General features: G+C 58.6%; 1 protein-coding gene and 1 non-coding gene across 2 annotated transcripts; both read left to right on the top strand.

Annotated features, from left to right (window-relative positions):
• The first annotated feature begins 2,367 nt into the window (after positions 1-2,367).
• On the top strand, positions 2,368-19,291 carry WNT10A (Wnt family member 10A). Its single transcript, XM_032115183.1, has 4 exons — positions 2,368-2,684; positions 5,421-5,683; positions 13,604-13,980; positions 18,495-19,291. Exons 1-4 carry the CDS (start codon positions 2,626-2,628, stop codon positions 18,960-18,962), a joined length of 1,167 nt encoding a protein of 388 aa, XP_031971074.1. The 5' UTR covers positions 2,368-2,625; the 3' UTR covers positions 18,963-19,291.
• TRNAV-GAC lies at positions 16,241-16,313 on the top strand. The gene has a single exon. It is a non-coding gene; the product is annotated as a tRNA-Val (tRNA).
• Positions 19,292-21,274: the final 1,983 nt, after the last annotated feature.

The raw sequence follows: 21,274 nt of genomic DNA, 5'->3' as shown, positions 1-21,274 counted from the left end.
TGGGGGCCTGCAAGGGCACTGCCTGCCATTCCCCATCCCCCAGAGCCCAAGTGGAGGCCCCTAGCCCCAGAGCAGGCACCCAAACTGAGGGGACACCAAGTATCCCCATGACTGGGAAGAGGCTGCATTGGGGCAGATCATACTCACTGAGAACCCAGTGAGACTGGGCTTTTCCAGGGCCACCCTCCTGTCCCCAAGGAAGAAGCAGGAGGACACAGGGATAACCTGCAAGGCCAGTGCACAGCTCCCAGATGAAAGATACCCTGCTCATTGGGACTCCATGAAGGTAAGGAGAGCCCAAGAACTGAACTGATGGTGCCAAGGAGGTGGGCGAAAACTGGGTGCCCAGCCTGGGAGAGCTCATGGGCAACTGAGGTTGGGAGCACTTGGTGGCCCTGTTAAGGGAAGGCAGAGCCACATCCACAGCTCCTCCATAGGCACTGGCCCTGCAGCACTGCTCTCCTGGCATTGGGTTGGGGGAACCCAAAACAGGGCTGACACATGGGATGTACATGGCCATTAGCCATGTCCACACACAGAGTCACACCCCCAGCATGTGCCACTCATGCTTATACCCCTGTGCACAGTGACAGGCACCCACACGCCTCACAAAATCAGGAATGCCTTCCTGCACAACTACAGCTCGCGCCGGCACCCCCAGTCCCCATGTGCATACCCTGATACCTCTATGAATCCCCAGCACCCCTGCACCCCACACCACAGGGACACTCATCCCCACTCCTCACATATCCCATACTATGCACAGCCCTCTCCTCGTGTTCACTCACTCCATACCCCATGTGCTTCCCGTCTGCCGGTACTCCCCACACACCCCACACCACACACTCTCTCCATCCCCATTAACACCCACGCCCCCATACCCTGCCTGTTCACCCTTTGCCTCAATCACATTTAATCCACGCTGTCCGCACTTGACCACATTGCACACACTTACACCCCATGCACATTCTCCTCACACTCAGTGCACACAGGCACTGGAGTTGAGAACAGTCATACTCTCAACACTCCACACGTGCTTACGCTCGCCACTCACACCTGCTCTGTACTCCATGCGCACACACCCTGCTATGCATGCTCACCCCATGCCATGCACCCTCCTGCCATACCTAGTGCCTGCTCACATCCCCCATGCCCTACACACTTACTCCACACCATGCACACACCACACCCCACGCACCCTCGCCCCTGCCATGCACGTTCACCTGTGCGCTGCTTTCTCACCGTGCTCGGATACGAGGGTCCCCCATACTCATGCATGCTGTGCACACTCACCCATGTCCCACACACACTCACCCATGCCACGCACGATCACCCCACACCCTGTGCCCTCACGTGCACTTGGTGCACTCTCACGCTGAGCACATTCAGTCCACACCTGGTGTATGCTTATCCCACGCCATGCACATTCACCCATACTCTCTGCACACTCTGCTTCCTTGTGCACACCACTAAACCCCACGCCCATAGCACCTTTCTCCCATGCCCTCAGCACACTACCCCCAGCAGCATGCACTCCCCCAAGTTCCCACGAATATGGTCCCACAGCATGCACACTCACCTCCCACTCCATGCACAGTCCCCCACACCGTGCACACATGCCCACGGGCCACGTACACTCAGCTCTCCCTGCGCTCTAGACCCACGCCGTACTTGCTCACCCCACACCATGAACACTTACCCTACACCCTGCGTACACTCCTCCGCGCTGAGCATTCCCACCACACACACTTCTCAGCGCTGTGCACGCTTACCCCACACACCGTGCCCATTCACCCACGCTGTGCCCACCCCACACCGCTTTCCCCCCCAGCCCCGCGCCCACTCCTCCGCCGCCCGTGCCCGCTCGCCCCCCCGCCGCCCGCTCCCTCCCCGGCAGGCTGCGTGCGACACGCCGGCTCCCCGCCCCGCTGCCACCCTCTGCCCCGTCCTTCCCCCGCGGGCTCCTGTCTGGACGTGTCGGGACTCGGGCTCCGGGCGCTGAGTAATGCTCGGCGCAGCGCGATCCCAGGCAGAGCCGCTGCCGCCGCCGCTCCGCGCCCAGCGCTCCCGGGGCGCTCCGGCCGCGACCCTGCTCGCTCCGCCGGAGGCCCGGCGACACCAGCGGCGGGGGGCGGCGGGGGGGCCGCGGCTCCCCATGTGCCTGCGGGCCCCGCGGGAGCCGCGGAGCCGCTCGCCCGGCGAGCCCTGCCCACGCTCGCCGCGGCCCCGGAGCCCCGGGGCGCCCTGGGGAGCGGCGAGGGAGCGCACCCCGCGGACCGAGGGCCCCCCCGGCCCCCCGGCGCGTCCCGCCATGGGGGGCTGAGCCGGGGGGCTGTGCGCGGCGGGGCGGCGGCGGACAGGGCGGGGGGCGCGCAGCCCTCGCCGGGCTCGGAGGGCGCCGGGGCGGCGGGAGGCGGGGGGGGCATCCCGGGAGGATGGCAGAGCCGCCCCGGCGAGCCGAGCCCCGGCGCGCAGGGAGCCAGTGAGAGGGAGGAGAGGGGAAAACACAAACAAGCAAACAACCCACAACAAACAAAGCGGGCAGAGAGCAGCGCCGAGCCCCGCCGCCCCTGCCCCAAAGGCGCCCGCCCGCCCGCAGCCCGCACAGCCGCTGCCCCAGCGAAGATGCGCCCGGCCTTGGCCCACGGACTCTGCTCGCTGCTGCTCAGCCTCTGGGTACCCAGGTAGGAGCTGCACCCCTCCATCCCCAGCCCCGCCGCTGAGAGCCCCGGCCCCACGGGGAGGGAGCGGGGAAGCCGCCGCGCCCAGCCCCGCACCGGGGGCGGTCTGCCCAGGGGGCTCCTGGGGGGGTCCCGCCGCCCCAGCCCAGCCCCGCACGGCTGCGGGCCCCCGTTCAAGGGGCCGTCAGGGCTGCTGCCCCTGCCGCCTTCCCTCGTCCCGACGGAACGCCGGTGGGATGCGCGGCTTCCCCCGCTCCAGGAGGCTGTCTCCCTTCGTCCCCGGCCGGAGACGCTCCAGCGCCCGCCCTGACTGCCTCAGTTTCCCCGCTCTCCCGCAGAGGACGAGGGAGTGCCGGCTGGGATGCCACTGTCGTGGGGGTCGGTGCCTACTGGATCCCCCTGCATCCCTTCCGTGGCTCCGCCAGTCCTAAAGGCTAGGGGGGTAAGAGGGGGCCACCTGCTTTCCGGAAAACGAACCCCCAAATTCACCATCCCTGTCCGTCTTCGCCTTCCCTCTGCCCGCTCCCAAACTTGTGCGCTGCAGGCAGTCAGGGGTTAATCCTGGTGCTGGTATGAGTGGGGAGGGTCCCCCGCCCTTCCCCCTCCCTCCAGCCCCTTTAAATATAATTTGTTAACGTTGGGACTTGTATTAATTAAAGCAGCAGCCGCTGCAGCCTGTGACCTGGGGGCCTGTCACCGTGAAATCAAGTTTAAATCCAGATTTAAAGGGGGAAGAGAGCTGGGGGGAGCGCTGCATCCTCCTAAGAAGTGTGACAGTGACAGCTTCTTGCCGGTCCCTGGCCCTCCTGAGCCCTGGGTGGAGCAAGAGGCAGAAGGACCTTCCCTCCACTCTCCGGAGCCCCTGCCTCAGTTTCCCTGCAGTGCAATCGGGAGAAAGACCGTAACGTCGCCCCCATCCCGGGATGCCCTGGGAAAAGATGGCAGGCGCTGTGTCAGGCTCAGGACACGTAGGGAACAAGGTCATTGCAGTGCTCAGGGCAGGAGCTCCTGGGCTTGGGGATGGTGGTAGCTGCGTCCTGCTCTGCATCTTGTGTCAGCGAGGGCTTGCTTGACAGTGGGAATGAGTGCAGGAAGCCGGGAAGAAGATTTCTCCTCCTGTGTAGGGGTTTTGGAGGGATGCGCTCCCTTTCTTTTCCTTCTCCGCTCCACCTCGACTCTCCCTATTGGAGTCACTGTGGATTTGCACTGGGGCATATTCGTATATGAACCTGTGAAAGTGGTGGGATGGGTATAAATACTCTTGCGAAGCTGGAGAAAGCAGCAGCCTGATCCTGACAGTTCTCCCTCTCCCCTGAGTAAGCTGTAATTCAGCAGGGACACTGGGGCTGAACCCTCCCTCCAGAGCTGGGTAAGCCCTTAGCTGGGGAACTCATCCCCTGACAGCTGCTTCACTCCATGTACCTGCACCAGGCTTGCAGGATTTGAGGGAACAGTGGGGGAGTAACCCTTTTCCCCAAGACCTGGCAGCTGCAGTCCTTCCTCCAGCATCCTCCTCCAAGTCTTGTTTCTGTAATCAAAGTTCAAAGGGCTTCAAGCTCCTTGCTTCTCTGGGGACTCAGATCTTGGCTGTCCCAGGGAACAGGGAGAGACCTTCTTGGGGAGAGCCCCAGCAGAGACCAAGCTCTCCTGAACAAGCAGTGGGATGGTGCTGAGCTCCTAGTGGACCATGCTGCAAGATGCTGGATGCTGCTGGGCATCCTGCTGCCTTCTGCTTGCTTTGTGGGTCTTCCACCTGGACACCCAAGTTTATCCCAGAGTCCTTCAAGCCATTCCCTGGAGATGGGCAAACACTTCCCCCTGTCTCCTTCTCCGTATTTGTCTGTCATGAGTACCTCTGTATTAGCTCCCGGCATCTCTCTCTGGACATGCTTTGTCTCCCCACATCCCATGTCCCATCTCTACACACTCCATCTACTTCCCCATTTCCCCAGGCAGCATCTCTATTTGTACACCCTGGACCCCTGCCATGGACCATGTGCCTCCCCTTGCACCCATCCATCTCCTGCTCTCTGTGCTTCTGGGGCCACAGGCATCTGGTTCAGTGGGGCTAGGATGTGACAGTGGACTTGGGATTGTTGCTGGGAGCTTGAGGGTCATTGGCACATGCTTGGCTCCATATTTCACAACTGAGCTGAAAGGAAAAGGCTGATTGCTCTCTTTACCTCCCTTGTGAGGGCCAGCAGTGATGGGGGGGATACAGGAGATGCAGGGAGGGCATCAGCCAGCAACAGGGATGGAGCCAGACCTGGAATGGGCTGCCTGCTCCAGGGTGTCTAAATTCTCCCAAGGGGAAAGCCACGCTTTCTGTGGAAGGCGAGTTGAGGCAATGTGTGCCGAGAGTCTGCACTGCACAGCCAGTGTGGGAGATCCCTGGGGGAGCACACAGAGGGAGTGCAGTCCTGGGAGATGCTGGGCTCCAGAGGCAGGATGGCCAAATTTGACTGCTGCTGTGCAAAGGCAGCCAGGGTGTCTGCGCTGTACTTATGTTGTTGGAGGGGACTGCAGCCCCAGTGCTGCTGGGTATCTCTGCCTGGCTAAGCTGTCATTGTGCCCAGGGTTTTTCCAGCCTTCCCTATATGCAGTGGGCACAGTGTGGATTGAGGAGCATCTCCCTTCCCTGTGTGTGTCCCCCACAAACTTTTCCCCTTCCCCAAAAGGAAAACCAAGTGGTTGACACATTGCTTGCTCTGAGCTCAAGGGTGTCCTTTTCCCTCCCAGCTCCTGCTCCAATGAGATCCTGGGCCTGAAGCTGCCATCAGAGCCAGTGTTGAATGCCAACACGGTGTGCCTGACCCTGCCGGGGCTGACGCGGCGGCAGCTGGAGGTGTGTGTGCGCCACCCCGATGTCACCGCCTCGGCCATCCAGGGTATCCAGATTGCCATCCATGAATGCCAGCACCAGTTCCGGGACCAGCGCTGGAATTGCTCCAGCCTTGAGACCAAGAACAAGATTCCATATGAGAGCATCATCTTCAGTAGAGGTAAGGGTTGGAGGTTCCCCTCCTCTCCCACTGTCCAGCACCTGCTCTCTGGAGCCCTCATGGGTTCCCCCTGGGCCCCTGCACAGCTCTTCCTTGGCCCAGGGGATGAGGCCAGCTCTTCAGCATCCCCATGGATGAAAGGAGAGAAATGTCATGGTGTGCCAGACGAAGGATTATGCACTATGGCAAAGCTCCTCCATGCACCTTTGTACCTGTGCTGGCCCTTGTCCTGAGGTGCCCCTCCCTGACCAACCCCAGCTGCTCCTAAGGCTTCATCCAGGCCTCACAGCTTTCTGGCATCTTCTCCCTGTGTGGCCTAGGCTGGTGTTTGGAGCAGTGCCACGGGTGTGCAGCAACAGCTGTGGGTCTGAAGGTGGATGCCATGCTCTGGGATTTGGTTTGGTGGATGCAGTTGAGCATCTTGGCTCAGTCGTGCCCTGGGGATGGGGTTTTAGTGTGCTGTGATGAGCTGAAATGTACCCAACTAGTGGGACATAGTTCTGTGAGCCTGGTGTTCTGCCCTTGTGTTGGCTCTCCAGTGCAGAGAGCTAAGGGCGCTCTGTTTTGTGGGACCCTAAAGCATGATGGCACAGGGGACAGGGATACAGGCTGTCCTGGGACCCCACCTGCCCACACAGCCCCCAGCTGTGCTGCTGAGAGAACTCTCCTGGCTCTCCACATTTTGCCAAGGATCCTGATGTCAGGATCTCCTCATCTCCTTCGCAGTCCTGGCTGGCTCTGCCTGTGCCAGAGCCTTCCAGGTTGATACTCTTTCCCTCAGGAGCACTCTGGGGGTGCAGATGGGCTGGCCTGCATGGTGCAGATTAGGGTTGTGACCTTCTATAGGACTTGAAGGTATCTCTTCACCTGAGTACCCTTTTGTGAAGCCTGTGCCTCCGCATATATCTAAGTGCCCATTGCCCCAGACCACAGGCAGGAAGGACAATATGGTACTAGTGGCAGAAGGTCAGGGTGCTGAGGGCAGGCGAGGAGCTCAGCACACATACCACTCCTCCAGCTCCCAAGAAAGGTGAAAACTACTGAAGAAACTGCTCACATACCCACACTGTGAGCCTCTCAGCCTGATGCCCAGCAGAGAGTTGCGACCATCCACTCTTCTTCAAACATCCTTCCACATCCTACATCTTCTTTCCCTGGGACTATGAGGAGATTCTTAAAGAGGAGAGGTTGGCAGCTTGAGGCTTACATGTCATTGAGGGGATGCAGTGGCAGGAGCCCACAGGCAGTTGTAGCAGGTTGGGAGAAGGCTGGAGAGGGGAGCACAGAAGTGTTTTGGTGTCTGAAGATCCCTCATGTCCAGGGCAGCCTGGACATCACTGGATGGAGTGCTACCTTGGAGTATGTGTGGCATCAGGGCTGTGGTCCTGCCATGGAGCAGCCCTGGTCACTTTCAGGACCTTAGTGCCTGGAGAAGGGCAGTGCCTCTTCCCTCTGTGAGCAGTGCCCAGGTTAGGGCCTGGCAGGAAGGGTGGGGACTGTCAGCTCTGATAAGCATCGAGGTATTTCCAGGTCCTCTGAGGAATGCAGTTCACTTCTAGTCTCCTCGGGCGGCAGGAGACACCGACTTGCTGGCTCAAGTTGCTCACGCACCCAGACAAGCTTCCTTGCTCCGGGTCCCACCAGGCTGGGTGAGAAGCAGCAGCAGCAGCAGAGGGCACTGACCTGCATCCCTCCCTCAGCCCTCCTCGTCTGCTGGTGGCCCCAGTGACGTGCACCTCACTTGTGTTTCAGGTGCTCCTGCAGCCCTTTCTGCTGTCAGGGCTGTGACCGATGGATGTGGGGACTCCCACAGACCCTGGACTCTTGTCCCAGTCCTGGGCTCTTGGATATGGCCCAGCCCAGGCTCTCGGCATTGGTGGGATCCTATTCTCTGGAATGGAGACCCAACACCCAGCCACAGGGCAGGATGGAGGTAGGGCTGGAGCATCAGAGCAGGCAGGCATCTCATGACACTCCTGTTTTGGCAGCAGAGGGTGCAGGATGAGCCTCAAGCGCCCAGGCTACCTAATGTAGTTTCTTGGAGCCATTCTGGCATGGAGCAAGCCTTGAGGCTGGAGCCCTGGCCCACTTTGAACCCACCCATGTCCCTCAATAACAGTGCTGGAGCTCTGAGCTTTGCCTTCCGTCTGTTACAGGCACAGCCACCCGGGCAGGGATGCTGGATGCATCTCAGGAGCCCAGTGCTGGAGGAGAGGCGAGTGGCGGAGGTGAGGGGTGCAGGGTCCATGCCGCAGACTTTAATGCATCTGACCTCTGGGGACCACGTCTCTGCTCTGCTCTCTGCCCCATCCTTGCCGTGCCTGGGAATGCAACGTGCTTGTAGGATCATTGTTTGTAACCTGAAGTGACAGACCCCTTTAATCTTTCATTCCTTTTCCCACTTCTTCTGCCATCAGTTCAGCCGTGCGTGAATCTCACTTTAAATTATTTGTAGCTGGCTTCTCCCTCCCGCTCTCCCTGCTTGGCTCTGCTCCCCAACTCTGTCCTCTCCTCCTGCATCTCTCACATCTTCTGCAGTGTGGGCATGAGCCGGGCAGGGTGCAACACTGTTCCAAGCTGTCTCATGGTGCCCGTCCCACACTCTGCCCAGTATCTAGGCACCCGGTGGAGCCAGGGGCCTCATCCCCTGGGGACAGAGAAGAGGACAATGGTAAATGAGTGCCTGTCTCCTTATCCTGCTGAGCTGATCCCAGAAGTTTGAGTGCAAGCCCTGGGGAGACAGGAAGGAGAGGCTTCAAACTGGACAGGGCTGGGAGTCTGGGGTGGCTTCAGAGCAGCGTAGCTAGAGACAGAGATGCTAACAGCATCCTGGGCAGAGCATAGACCTGGGAGGTGCTGCCATCCCTGGGGCGCAGGGAACAGCGGCTGTGAGGCACAACAACAGGTTAGTGGAGGGCAAAGGGGGTGCCTAGGAGTTTACCATCCCTGCTCTCACAGAGTCACTGGGTTCTTTTGAGACATCCCCATGGTCTGTGGGTTTTTCAGATCTGGTCTTTTGATGCTGCATCCTTGGGGTATGAGATGTCCTTTGTACCCTTTTCTGAGTCTCCAGTGCCATCTGCACCCCCCCCATCTTCCTCGGCCCGTGTGCCCTCCATGTGCATCCAGGCTCAACAGTTCTATTGCAAATCCTCCTCCAGTCCTCCCTGGCTCCCCAGCTGGCTGCCTATGTACTCACCACCTTCCTGCCCGTTCTCTGGCACTGTCACTTCTGCCAGCACCCTCCAGTGCTGTCCCTGGTCCCATCCTTCTCTGCTGTACCTCCCTCTCCTTCCATGTGCTCGCCTGGCTGACAGAGACATCCTTTCTTGGCCTCAGGAGATGTAGGAGGATGGAGCAGAGAGGTGGAGGCAGGTGGCTGCATCTACACCAGCAGTGAAAATAGGTCCCCTGCTCCTGCTGCACGGGTGAGCAGCACAATTGTGTCCACCTCACTGGAGAGGATGGCCTGTTGTCTTGGTGTATTGTCCCACCACAGCATCTGTGGACTGCCAGGCACTGTGTGGCTTGGTTGGGCTGACCCATGCCTAGTTGCCTGACAAAAACCAAGCTGCAGATGATAGTGGGTCACTGGGTCTCGGTCCTTGTCCAGTATGTGTGCACCCATGGGTGGGTACAGTGCCATCAGGGCTGGGACTGTCTGGCTGCTGGGCAGGGGCTGTCTGAGGTGTGCTATGGGACTGACTATTCACCTTTGCTCATCCCAACCCCAACCCCATCTACATGGAGCTCTGAAAAAATTGGGACCCCCATGGAGGGGCTGGATGTCCTTGAAGGCCTTCAAAGGCTCATGGTTGGAGGGAACGTGACTCTGGAGCGCAGTGTCTCTTGGTTCTTGCAGCCTTTGGAGAGATGGGTGATGCTTCCATGCCCTGTGCCCACCTTAGAAGGGCTCACTGGTGCCAAGGGGTCTGCATTGCCATGGCGAAATCTTGATTTCTTACAGCAGAGAGCGGGGAACTCCCTGCACGGATGGAAACACCAGGTGCTGGGGCCCAGCCAGCTGTGAAATGGAGCTTGGGGAGGCTTTGCTGTGTGCTGAGGGAGGCAGGTGCTGTTACAGCTATCCGGGGAGATGCTGCCAAGCTCAGGACCCCGGCACCCAGCTCTGCAGAACCCCAGCCAAGCTCCGGTGCCCGCAGACCGCAGCGCCTGGCCTGGCGCACCTGCAGCTGGGCTGCTGGCAGGGTTTTGTGTACCCCCGGGCAAACCAAGGGCTTTGCCCACCTGGCCCTGAAGCACATGTGGGTGCTTTGGATGCTTGGCTTCCTCCTTGTGGGTTCCCCTGTTCCCTGGACCTTCTCCCCACTGATGGGTGCAAGCGAGACCCTGGGGCCAGGCAGGATTCCCGGCGGTGCGGGGCTGAGCCCAGCTCCCTGCAGCCTGCATAGCAGCAAGGGCTGCTCTCTCAGAGCGCCGTGGGCAGACAAGGAGCGAAGGCTGCGGGCTGTCCCTGGCACGCTCAAGAAGGTGCAGGGAGGCAAGTTGGGATCTGCAGGGAGGCATTTAGCGCCTGGTGCTGGGCCAGACCCTGGCAGGTTCACCTGCAGTTTAATTAGGGAGAGGGGAGGGGAAGGAGCGGGGCTGGGGGAGAGGCAGCGTGTCGGGACTGGCCGTGTCGGCAGGCCTTGCAGGAGGTGGCGGGAGAAGTTCTCCTCTGCCTTATATCAGGGCGGGGGCAATGTGCCCACAGCTCCTGGCAGACAGACCTCACTCCTGGGGGGTATTGCCATGAAGGGGGCAGCTGAGCATCCCTGGGGTACCCTAGGGTGAGCCTATGTGAGGCTGTCCTGCCAGCTCCCTCGATGCCACCCAGGCACTGCAGTGATGGGGGTTGGGAGAGAGTTGTTGCCTGGATGTGATGGTGAGCTGTGGCAGGAAGGCCATGGCTCCAGCTCTCTCTGGTCTACAGACTGTAGAGCCTAGAGCTGTGCCTGAGCCAGCCCTGTAGCCTCCATCCCACCTCTGCTTGAGAGATGGAAGAACTGCAGTGTCCATGGCAGAGCCAGTGCTGCTGAGACTTGGGGTCTTGCTAAATGACCAGCCATCTCCTTGGCACATCTTGACAGGGAAAACTTTCCCCTGCTAAGAAAGCTGCTTTGGGATTTGACCTGGGGATGAGATTTCAGACCTGTCCTCCTTGCCTAGCATGGTCTTTGAGTACATAGCAGGCTGGATGCCGGTGGTGGTGTCAGGGTGGTGTCCTCCATTCCCTCTTCCCTGCAGGATGCAATACATCTTGTACCACCCACAACTACACCTCTTCTGTCGTCTCTGGAGGGATATGGTGACTCAAAAATCACCGCTGAGGTCTTAGGTGGCAGGGGTAGCTGGAGAGCCTCCCTCCAAAGGGCTCAGGGCTGGCCACCACATGCCACTCTCGGCTATGGTTCCTGGAAGCTCCCACCCTTGCCGAGCCCATGAGGCTGGTGGTTGTTGCCTGCAGCCATGTTGCTCGTTGCTTTGCTTCAATCCTCTGGCGTGGCTGGGGTAGAGCAAGGAATGTAAACTGAACCTCCAAGCAGAACCGTACTGGCATGGCTGCTGTGATCCCAGTCCTGCCCTGACCCTCTCTTCTCCTTTGCTCACAGCTCCCCGTGAGAGCAGGTGAGGGAAGAAGGGGAGAAGGAAGGGAAGAAGGGGAGAAGGAAGGGAAGAATGGTAGGGCCAGGCAGAGTGATACTGAGCAGGGAAAGGAGCATGATAAGATGGGAAGACAACTTTCTGAATGCTGTGATGTCATGCCCTAGGGACCAGTCTGTCCGCTGCCACAGCCTGGGGAATGGCAGCTCCAGGGACAAGGACCCATGCCTCATCCATCAGCTCACATGTGCTTGGAGAGTACTAGAGGAAGAAGGAGGACTGGGGCTTGACCCCAGGGGTTTCCCAGCGCTGAAGGGCACCAAACAAACCTGACCTCTTTACCTGTTAGGACACAGGCTTGCTTGACGGACTGGGTGGGGTAGAGCTTGTGTCTGGGCTCCAGAAGGGATTTTAAGGAGATGCCACACCGGAAATTATTTTTTATGCTGGAAAAATGTGCGAGAAAGAGGCAGGGCTGAGAGGAGGGTGTTGTTCTGGGGGAAGGGTTTGCTGCCCCTGTCCCCAGGCACCAGCTGTGTGAGGAGCTGGGGGTGCCCGGCGGGGTGGCCCTGACAAACTGGGCTGTGCCCAGGTTTGGCATGTGAAGGGCTGGAGCTGACCGAGATGGTGGGATCAGAGAACTGACATAGGGAGGATTTGGGAATCCAGGAGAGCTTTCTGTGCTGGTTCTCCATCCTCCATTGCTCACCTGGGGACTGAAGTTCCCCAGATGTGGGCCTTCGTGCTCCAGCAGCGCTGTGGGTGTGTTGCAGGCACTGCCTGCCAGCACTCTCCCCGGGGAGGCTGCACGGCACAGTGTACGCACCAGCAGCCCCATTACCTGCCCGCTGAAAAATGTTGTTCAACTTGTGCATGGAAAGAGGCAGGCTGAGAGCAAGCTTGTCCCACACCAAGGGGAAGCTGGGAGAGGCTCCTGCTGGCTTTTAAGCAGCGCCTCGTTAATTTTTTAAATGCACCAGTGTCAAATTAACACACAAAAGAGCAGCATGACTTTAAATGCAGGTTTCTGGGCTGCATTTCATTTTCCTTTAATAAGATCATAGCGTTTGCTCAGCGGGCGGTAGCGAACCACGGAGGAGACATGCGTGGTGGGGAGCACTGCCAAGGATGGGCAACAGCAGTGTTTGCACTCTCACCTCTCCTGACTCTGTGGTGCAGGCAGGGAGCTGGCAGAGCTTTGGGGGGCTCACCTAAGGCCTCCGTTTGATGGCATGGATCTGGTAAAGAAAGCACCCCAAAACCTGTAGTCTGTTCAGCTGTGTTGAAGCCAGGGCAAATGAAACTGCTCATGTCCAACAGAGGGAGAGAGGCTGGGAACTCCAGCTATTTATTTATTCACATGTGACGCCACGGCACAAAATCTGGCTCTCCCTCCATCCTCGCCTCATGCTGGGGCCAGTCACTGTGCACCAAAGCAAAGGGCACTGCAGGCTCCCTGCCTGGCCTGGGAACCACAAACAAAAATATTACTTCGCATTTCAAATAAAATAGAAATTCCCAGGGAGGAGAGGGTCCTCACCTGGCTGCAGTGAAGCCCAGAGATTCTCAGGCATCCCCTGCTCACAGCCACATGGAGCCCCATGGAACCCCTTCTGTGAGACCTGTCCCCATCTGCCCTATCCCCAGCTAATGACACTTGTGGATGTCCTCACTCTCTAGTGTTTAATGACAACCAGCTGCCGGCTCTGGCAGCGCACAGTGTGGTCACGGCATGCTCTAACTGACTAGGGATGCTCATTTTTTTCCAGCCTGGTATCACAGTTAGAGCTTCTTGTGGGAGCTGACGGGGTTTAGGGTAGGAAGGGATATGGGCAGATGGATGGGGCTGGACAGGGAGTGCAGCCTGCTCTTTTTACTGCCTAATCTGCACCCTGTGAGTAAGCAAAAGTGGCCCATTCTTCAGCAGAAATATTTCTCGGCCAGCGTTATATTTAGTATAGTAGGGAACTCTGAGTGGAGAGGGGAGGAGGGATTGCCTTTCCCATCAGAGCCATGATGCTGATGCCTGAACAGTGCTGTGGTGGCATCTCCTGGAGTGATGTGAGAGCAGGGTGATGGTGGAAGCTGGGGTCCCAGCTGGGGCAGGGCTGTCCCTCAGGGCAGCAGTGTGTCCTGGAGGGGATGGGGCTGGAGAGGGAGCATGGTCTGTGTGGGAGCTGGTGCATCTGGAAAAAGCAAGACACAAGCTGAACCTCCAAATCCCTACACCCCAGTGTAGGGATCCAGCCAGGATCATCCGGCCCTCCACAGGGGTCACGCCACCCAGCCTGAGCCCCACTCTCTGCTTCCTTGCAGGCTTTCGGGAGAGCGCCTTTGCCTATGCCATCGCGGCCGCCGGTGTGGTGCACGCCGTGTCCAACGCCTGTGCCCTGGGGAAGCTGCAGGCCTGTGGCTGTGACCAGAAGCGCCGTGGCGATGAGGAGGCTTTCCGGCGCAAGCTGCACCGTCTCCAGCTGGAAGCCATGAACCGTGGCAAAGGCATGGTGCACGGGGTGCACATGGAGCACATGCCGGCGGAGACCCCTGGCCTCCAGGACTCCTGGGAATGGGGTGGGTGCAGCCCTGATGTGGACTATGGAGAGAAGTTTTCCAAAGATTTCCTCGATTCCCGGGAAACCTACAGGGATATCCACTCCCGTATGCGGCTGCACAACAACCGCGTGGGCCGGCAGGTGAGTGAGGCACTGGGGACAGTGCGGGGAGGTGATGGTGGGAACAGGGTCCCCAGGACATGTGTGGGAAGGCTGCGAGTGCCTCATGCTGGCTGCTGTAGGACCATTTGTGAGTCTGGGATTGCCCCCAAGGCACTGCCTCTCCCCAGTCTTGCCCAGAACAAAGGCAGTGATGCCCTTAGCAGGACAGGTGCAAGGATGTGCTGGTCAAACACCTGCTGGGGACAATACCTCTGCACATTGCTGCTGTGCCCTTGCCGAGGGACACTGTCCCAGGCCACTGTCACTGCCTGTGCTGCAGTGGTGCTACTGGGGTGGCACAGCAATGATTCTGGCTCCTGCCTCTCAGGAGCTGGGTGAACTGGTGTTGGGCAGCTGCAGTGGGAAGAAGCTGAAGATAGGGAGGAGAAAGTCACTGGCATCATGGGGACACAGCACAGATTCTACAGCACCCAGCGATGTCTCTCTCTCCAGAAAGGGGGTCTGTGCCCTAAGGAGGCAGATGTGAATGAGATTGAGTTAGGCAGTGGGCTCCTATACCAGCTGGGAAGCACAGCATGCCCTTGGGAGCAGAGGTGACAGCCCACAGCCTTGTCCCCCAGCTCTAGCAGTGTGATGGAGCCTGTCCAGGCAAGCAGGACGGTCTCCCTTCCATTCTTATGATGTCAGGTCTTGTTAAAGGTACTAATTAGTAGCTCACTCCATCTGGAAGCTGATGTTTAAAAGCAGCCTGACATTGGAGACAAGAAGCATGAAGGCAGAAGGGGCTGGGAGGATGGCTGCATTTCCCTGACTGCTGTTGCTCCCAGCAGGTGCCTGAGAGATCCCATCCAATAGGACACATGTCTGCAAGACCCCAGCCACATGCTGCCAGGGCAGCGCCTAGGGATCTGTAGTGGCTGCAGGAATAAATAATTAAAGGTCAGAATTCCACAGGGAATGTTTCCTTGGGATGGCTCAGACATTTGGATGTGCCTCTTGCTTTGAGCATGTTTGAAGTCAGCAGGTGAGGAGAGGATGCTGCAGAGCAGGACTTTAATGTGTGGCTTTCCCTGATGCTGGAGCTGAGTTTAACCACCCTGGAGAAGCCACCCCAGTCTGGCCAAGCTGTAAATGCCTGGGGAATACCAAAGCTTTTGATTTGTTTGGCTTTGTTTGCTTGCGTGTGGTGAAGGCTCACTCAGTGTTAGGCAGCTAAATCCTCTGCAGGCTGCTCTGGCCCAATCTGGGCAAGACCCCCATTCCTGTTCTGACTGCAGGGCTCATCCTGATTCCCCTACATCTCTACATGCCCTGGATCTCTGGGACTCTTGGCAGTGCTCAGAAACCTGTGGTCTGTGTTCCCTGCTTCCCAAGGGAAGCCGCACAGCCTGCAGAAGGAAGGGAAGGTGAGAGAGGAATATTTGCTCTGGCGGGATGTCACAAAACATTTCCCGTGGGATCCAGTAACAGCAAAAATGCCTGAGGTCTGCTTGTCCCCAAGGGCAGGCAGGCATGGGACTTGCAATGTCAGGTCTTGGTGGCTTCAGAGACAAGATCTGGACCGATGAAAGAAGCCTGAGAGCTAGAAGCAGATGCAGAGGAGAACTAAAGGAATAAAGGAGGGAATGGTACCAGTGCAGGTGAGGAAGCAATGCCTGGATAGGCTGCCCAACTCAGGGGCCTTGTTGAGATGAGGTTGTGAACCCATGTGTGATGGCTGTGGGTGCCAGGCATTGGAACAAGGAGATGATGCTGTGCCTGGCCTACGTCTGTTGGTGCCATGCTTATTGCCAGGGCTGGTCCTGGCTGCCCCACTGGGGGTGAGTTCTCCAACTCCCCACTGGCTCTTTTAGCAATGCTGTGAGTCCCACACCCACCCAAGCCCCACTTACTCCTAGAAGCAATTTTCCTGCTGTAATAAGGAGCAACCTCCTGGAATTTCCCAGGAAAGGACTGGCTGTACTGATTGCAGCAGCTCTGTGGTCCTCCTCTCCAAGTCTCGAGGCTTGAACCTCTTTAGCACAGCAGTGATGTGGACATGCCCACCTTGTGCCATGCCCTGCCATGCACCATCCCTTTCCATGCACCATCCGTTTCCATGCACCAGGTAGCTGCAGCACCCAGAGCTCTCCAGCACCTTACTGATTCTGAGCATCCTCTCTGTGTATCCTGAGGGTACTGTGTGTGTGGGTAAGCCTGTCTCCCAGCTCAGACCCTACAATGCTGGAGGGAGGTGACAATTCCAGGAATGGTGGCATCCAGGAGCCATCAGATGTGGGTTTCTGTAGTGTAGTGGTTATCACGTTCGCCTGACACGCGGAAGGTCCCTGGTTCGAAACCAGGCAGAAACACACTGATTTTTCCTTTTTACATCCAGCTATGAAGCTGGGCAGGGGATTGCAGCTGCAAGGGATGTGCAGCATCCTCTGATGGTGGCAGTGGTGACCTTGGTCCTGAGTTGGAGTAGGAAGTCAGCTATGGGATAATCATTGCTTGGTCCAGCTCAAGACTGAGGTGGGTGTTCTGCATCCCTGGGAGGCAGCAAGCTCCCCAGCAAAGAGCAGCAAGAGTGTGAAGGAGACTTTGCAGGTCGTCCTAACTCACCAGATCAGAGAGTGAGAGGGGATGAAAGGAAGCCAGGAACTACCCATTACCCTCACAACAAAGACCTACGATAAAGCTCTTATGAGCGTGCCTGGGAGGAGCTGGGAATGTTCGAAAGAAAGCACCAGCGAGTCCGGGCATGTGTTGAACTTGGGTGTCTATGAGACAGGGAAAGGACGGGTAAGGGTGCATGGAGAAAATCCAATGACAAAAGCATGGGGCCAAGGCTCAGATGGGCCCTTCTTGGATCTCCCAGCTCTGTCAGGGTCCTGTCCCCTCTGTGCTGCCTGTGCAGGAGGGAAAGAACAAGCCATTGCTGGTCAGGGATGGATGGGTGTTGTGGTGCTGGGGCTAGGGATGCTCAGCAGGGATGGCTTGGGTGATGGAGATGACCACACTTGACACCTTCTTCAGCCCCTGCTGTGACCAGCTGTAGCCCCAAATGAACCCCTGTCCAGCTGTCACACCACTGTCCCCTGAAGCCCAGTGGCCAGCCTGCCAGCCACAGCCCTGTATGCAGATTTTTCCTGGTCTAGCCAAGCCAGCAGGAAGGGAATGTGGGAAAGGATGGGGTCCTGGTGCCAGTGTGTTCCCAAGGATAGTGACAAGAACAGTGGCAAGCAGCTGGTATTCCTGGCTGGCACACCCAGGCCATGGTAGAGAGGCCAGGTAGCTCATTAACTGTGAGGTGGAGGCTCTTCCCAGCAGGAGCAGGACTCTCAGCAGGATGAAAGCCAAACTCCAGCCCAGCCCAGACCTCTCCGCCATGTGCCCCAAGCTCCAGGCATGTTTCCCTGACCTGCCTTCATTACCATAACTGCTTAGCAACGGGGAGATTTACTCAAAAACAGGAAAACAAGGAATAAAAACTACTCACCCTTACCTAAACAAGGCATTCCTGTCACATGTGTCCCTTCCAGGGAGGGGGCAGGAATAGGCAACATGTGGCAGGCATGAAGCCAGGTGGCTGGGCAGGACTGGCATTGTGGGACAGCAGCTTCCACAGGGCCATGTGTCCCCTGGAATCTCCCCACAAGCCCTGGAGCATGGCCCTGGGTACAGTCTGCAAGCCCCAGCTGAGCTCCTGGTAGGGTTTGGGTGTCTGCATGGGCAGGGGACTTGCTGAAGCCCGTGTGAGCACGTGGATATGGGGGCACACAACCCAGCAGGGAACCCCTGTTGGGACAGAGCAGAGGACATTATAAACTGTCTCTTTCCAGGCTGTGTGGGCATATGTGGTCACGTTGTGTACCCCTGGAGATTGATGGCCATGAGCTGTTTCTCTTGGCTTGGCCACAGCAGTATCCCTGTGGCCAGGGTTGCTGAAGGAGAGCAGGCAAGAGCTAAAAGAGCTGCTCCCAGGACTCCCAGAACTGGGGCTTTATGGGATGAAGGTGCTGGGGAGGGGAAAGGAAGGGGAAAGCATCCCTCCCAGCTACTCCCATCCCTTGCAGTGCTACTGGCTGGTGAGGTGCATGGGGGACCCTTGCACTGGGGGGAGGGGTGGAGGGGGTCCCAGTAGGGCTGCAGAGATGTAGCCAGGCTGTCTTTTAACTGGGGTCCAGGATCAGGTTGATGCTGCTGGAGCCAAGCAGCAGTGGGAGGTGACATTCAGGCTCCTTCTCCTCCCTGTGCTCAGGTAGCTCACCCTCTCCTTTAGGTGCCAATCCCTTGCTGAAACATAAAAGCCAGTTGGTATTGCCAGGATGGGAAGGGACAGGGTGTGGGACATGAGTTGCACTGGGCACAGCAACAGGGTGCAGCCTTGCTGGCTTTGCACTTCCAGAGCTTTGATGGCTACTCATGCCAGCCCTTGATGTTCTCATAGTGCCAACCCACACAGAGGTCCACTGTGGCTTCTCCAGTCCCCAAAATGGGTCTCCTTCATGCTAACTCGTCTGTCCTTCCTTCCTTCCTTCCCCGCCCAGGTGGTGATGGACAACATGAGGAGAAAGTGCAAATGCCACGGTACCTCAGGGAGCTGCCAGCTGAAGACATGCTGGCAGGTGACGCCTGAGTTTCGCCTGGTGGGGTCCCTGCTCAAGGACCGCTTCTACGGGGCCACCCTCATCCGGCCCCACAACCGCAACGCCGGGCAGCTGGAGCCGGGCCACGCTCGGCATCGCCGCCGGGCTGGCATCAGCGAGCTGGTTTACTTCGAGAAGTCACCCGACTTCTGCGAGCGGGAGCCGGCCCTGGACTCCTTGGGCACTCAAGGGCGCCTGTGCAACAAGACCAGCCCGGGCATGGACAACTGTGAGAGCCTGTGCTGCGGCCGCGGGCACAACATCCTGCGGCAGACACGCAGCGAGCGCTGCAACTGCAAGTTCCACTGGTGCTGCTTCGTGGCCTGCGAGGAGTGTCGCATCACCGAGTGGGTCAGCGTCTGCAAGTAGCCAGGCGGGGACGGGTGCCCACCCCAGGGTGCCAGGGACAAGCACGCCTGCCTGCGGCAGGGGAGGGAGACGGGGATTGGCGCTGGGGGGGAGGTGGAGCCGCCATACCCGCTTCCCTCCGCTCCGAGGGAGCAGGAGAGGAGATGCTCAGCACCCTCCAAAATCAGCACTTTGTCGTCACCTGGGAAGGGCAGGGCTGCCCGCTGCCCCCCAGCCCCACATGAGAGCACCAAGGCTCCCGGCCCCGGGGAGCGCACGGCCATGCTGTACAGACCGCCGACACCAGCACCACTCGGGGGGGCGGAGGGTGGGCGTGGGGGTGGGGAGTGCCCGCTGGCACCCAGCGGCGTGGAGCAGGGCGGGGTAGGGGACAGCAGGGCATGGGGAGCCCAGGGTGGGAGGGAAGTGGGGGGGGACACACACTAGCACTGTGCACAAGTTCCTCCAACCACATGCGAGGTTGTGCTCGGAGCACGATGGGGTTGGAGCATCCCGTGGGATGGAGAAGGGGCACAACTCCCCGGGCTGGGGCTCACCTCTCACCTCTGGGCTGGCTTGGGCCGTAGTATCGTGGCCGGAGGGGCGGGTGCCCGGGGCTGTGCTGTGTGTGTCTGTGTTATTATATGGTAAGTTATTTTCTGATTGTGAATAAAAGTGGATTGGAGACAGCACAGGGTATTTCAGGATGCAGCACTCTGCTCTTCCTGCTGCCAAGGGCTCTCCATTCCTGTAGGGTGACAGAAGGATGGAGGGGGACCCTCGGTGCTGCTGACCTACTTGTGGGAGCCTTTCTCCCTGGTGCTCTGCTGCCATCCCATAATAACCATCCTATGAGCTCTTTGCAGACTGGCAGGAGGTGGGGACCCCTCGCAGGCACCCCAGACACTTGCAAGGTGGCTGCTGAGAAGCTCCTGCCCAGCTGGACTCATGCTGGACCCCATCCATCCCGTGGGAATCCTGGCTGTTGCCCCCACGCCCGTGACCATGCTGGGGCTGGGAGCTGCCCCACTGTCTCCCACACTCCTGGGTGGGATGGTGGGGCTGGAGAGTAGGGAGAGGGGAAGGCAGCATGGGGTGGGCCAGGCAATGGGGGTCCACAACTGGCAGTTTGCTGTGGCGGTGGGGAGAGCACCCATCTGGCTGCAGCAGCCTGCAGGGGCCAGGCAGTGAATCATGCTGCTGCTATCTCCTGGCTGATAACTTCCCTGCTCCTCCCACGGCTGTGCACCCCTTGGGGCTACACAAAAAAAAAATAGAAGTGAATTAAAAAAAAAACTAAATCAAGGAGGAAAATACCAGGCTGGAAGGAAGCAAGCGCCCCAGGTCCAGCAGGGAGCGGCCCGTGTCCTCATTTCATAACGCTTGCACACACAGCTGGAGCTGGATCAGCTGGGATGGATGCTCTGCCCTTCACCACCCCTGGATAGGAGGGCTGGCTTTTCCCCTCCTGGAGGGACCATGTGGATGGTGTCCTTGCTTCTGGAACCAGCTGAGGAGAAGAGGAGAATGCTGTAGGTGCTGGAAGGAAGTACAGGATCTTCAGTGGCCTTGCAGCAGCTGTGTGGCTCCGTCTGCCGGTGCAGAAGGGACAGCAAGTCACATAGTCTCCACAATGGCTCCTGGCAGCAGAGACGTTGGGCTGGTGTCCTTGCAGGGAGCAGGATCTCAGCTTGGGGTTTGGGGCACCCAGGCTTGCCCTATGAGGCATGAAAGCAGTGCTGTTCCCATGGGGCAAGTTTACTCTGACAGGGCATGCTCCAGCAGTTCATTTTCCCTCCTGACATCCTACTTTTCCATCTCCAATATCCATCTCCAGCATCAGGGCCCTTTTTTCAAATCCGAAAGAGCTTTGCCTTTTGGCCATTGTCCCAAGCACTGATTGAACCCCATGAGGTTCCTCTCCCTCCCAGGCTGGCCAAAACCCTGTGTCCCTAAGGTTGTGCTACTCAGAACAGTGGAACTCAGCACATCTGTCAAGCTCCAGCACTCTGTAGGTGACGTTGGTTTCCCACCTCCCAGGAGCTGCTTTGCAGGCACCTGTGGTCTCAGGGCTGCCTGAGGTGATGACTGTCTCACCATGGAAGCTCTCCCTGCATTGCACTGGCCCCTTCACCCCCTGCTTGCTAATCCCAGGCCACCTGCTCTGCAACAGTGGGATCCTAGGATACGATTGCCCTATAAGAGGACCAGAGTGGGGACAAGGTGTATTTGATGATGCAGAGAGGTGATGCAGGGCAGGACCATTCCCCCCAAGAACATTTCACATCCCCCAGTGAGGCACCAGGCTCTGAGCACCCTGGATCTGCAAAGGC

The sequence above is a fragment of the Corvus moneduloides genome, chromosome 7, assembly GCF_009650955.1.
Source record: "Corvus moneduloides isolate bCorMon1 chromosome 7, bCorMon1.pri, whole genome shotgun sequence".
NCBI lineage: Eukaryota > Metazoa > Chordata > Aves > Passeriformes > Corvidae > Corvus > Corvus moneduloides.
The sequence above is the reverse complement of the archived record's forward strand: the minus strand, read 5'-3'. Positions and strand labels throughout refer to the sequence as shown.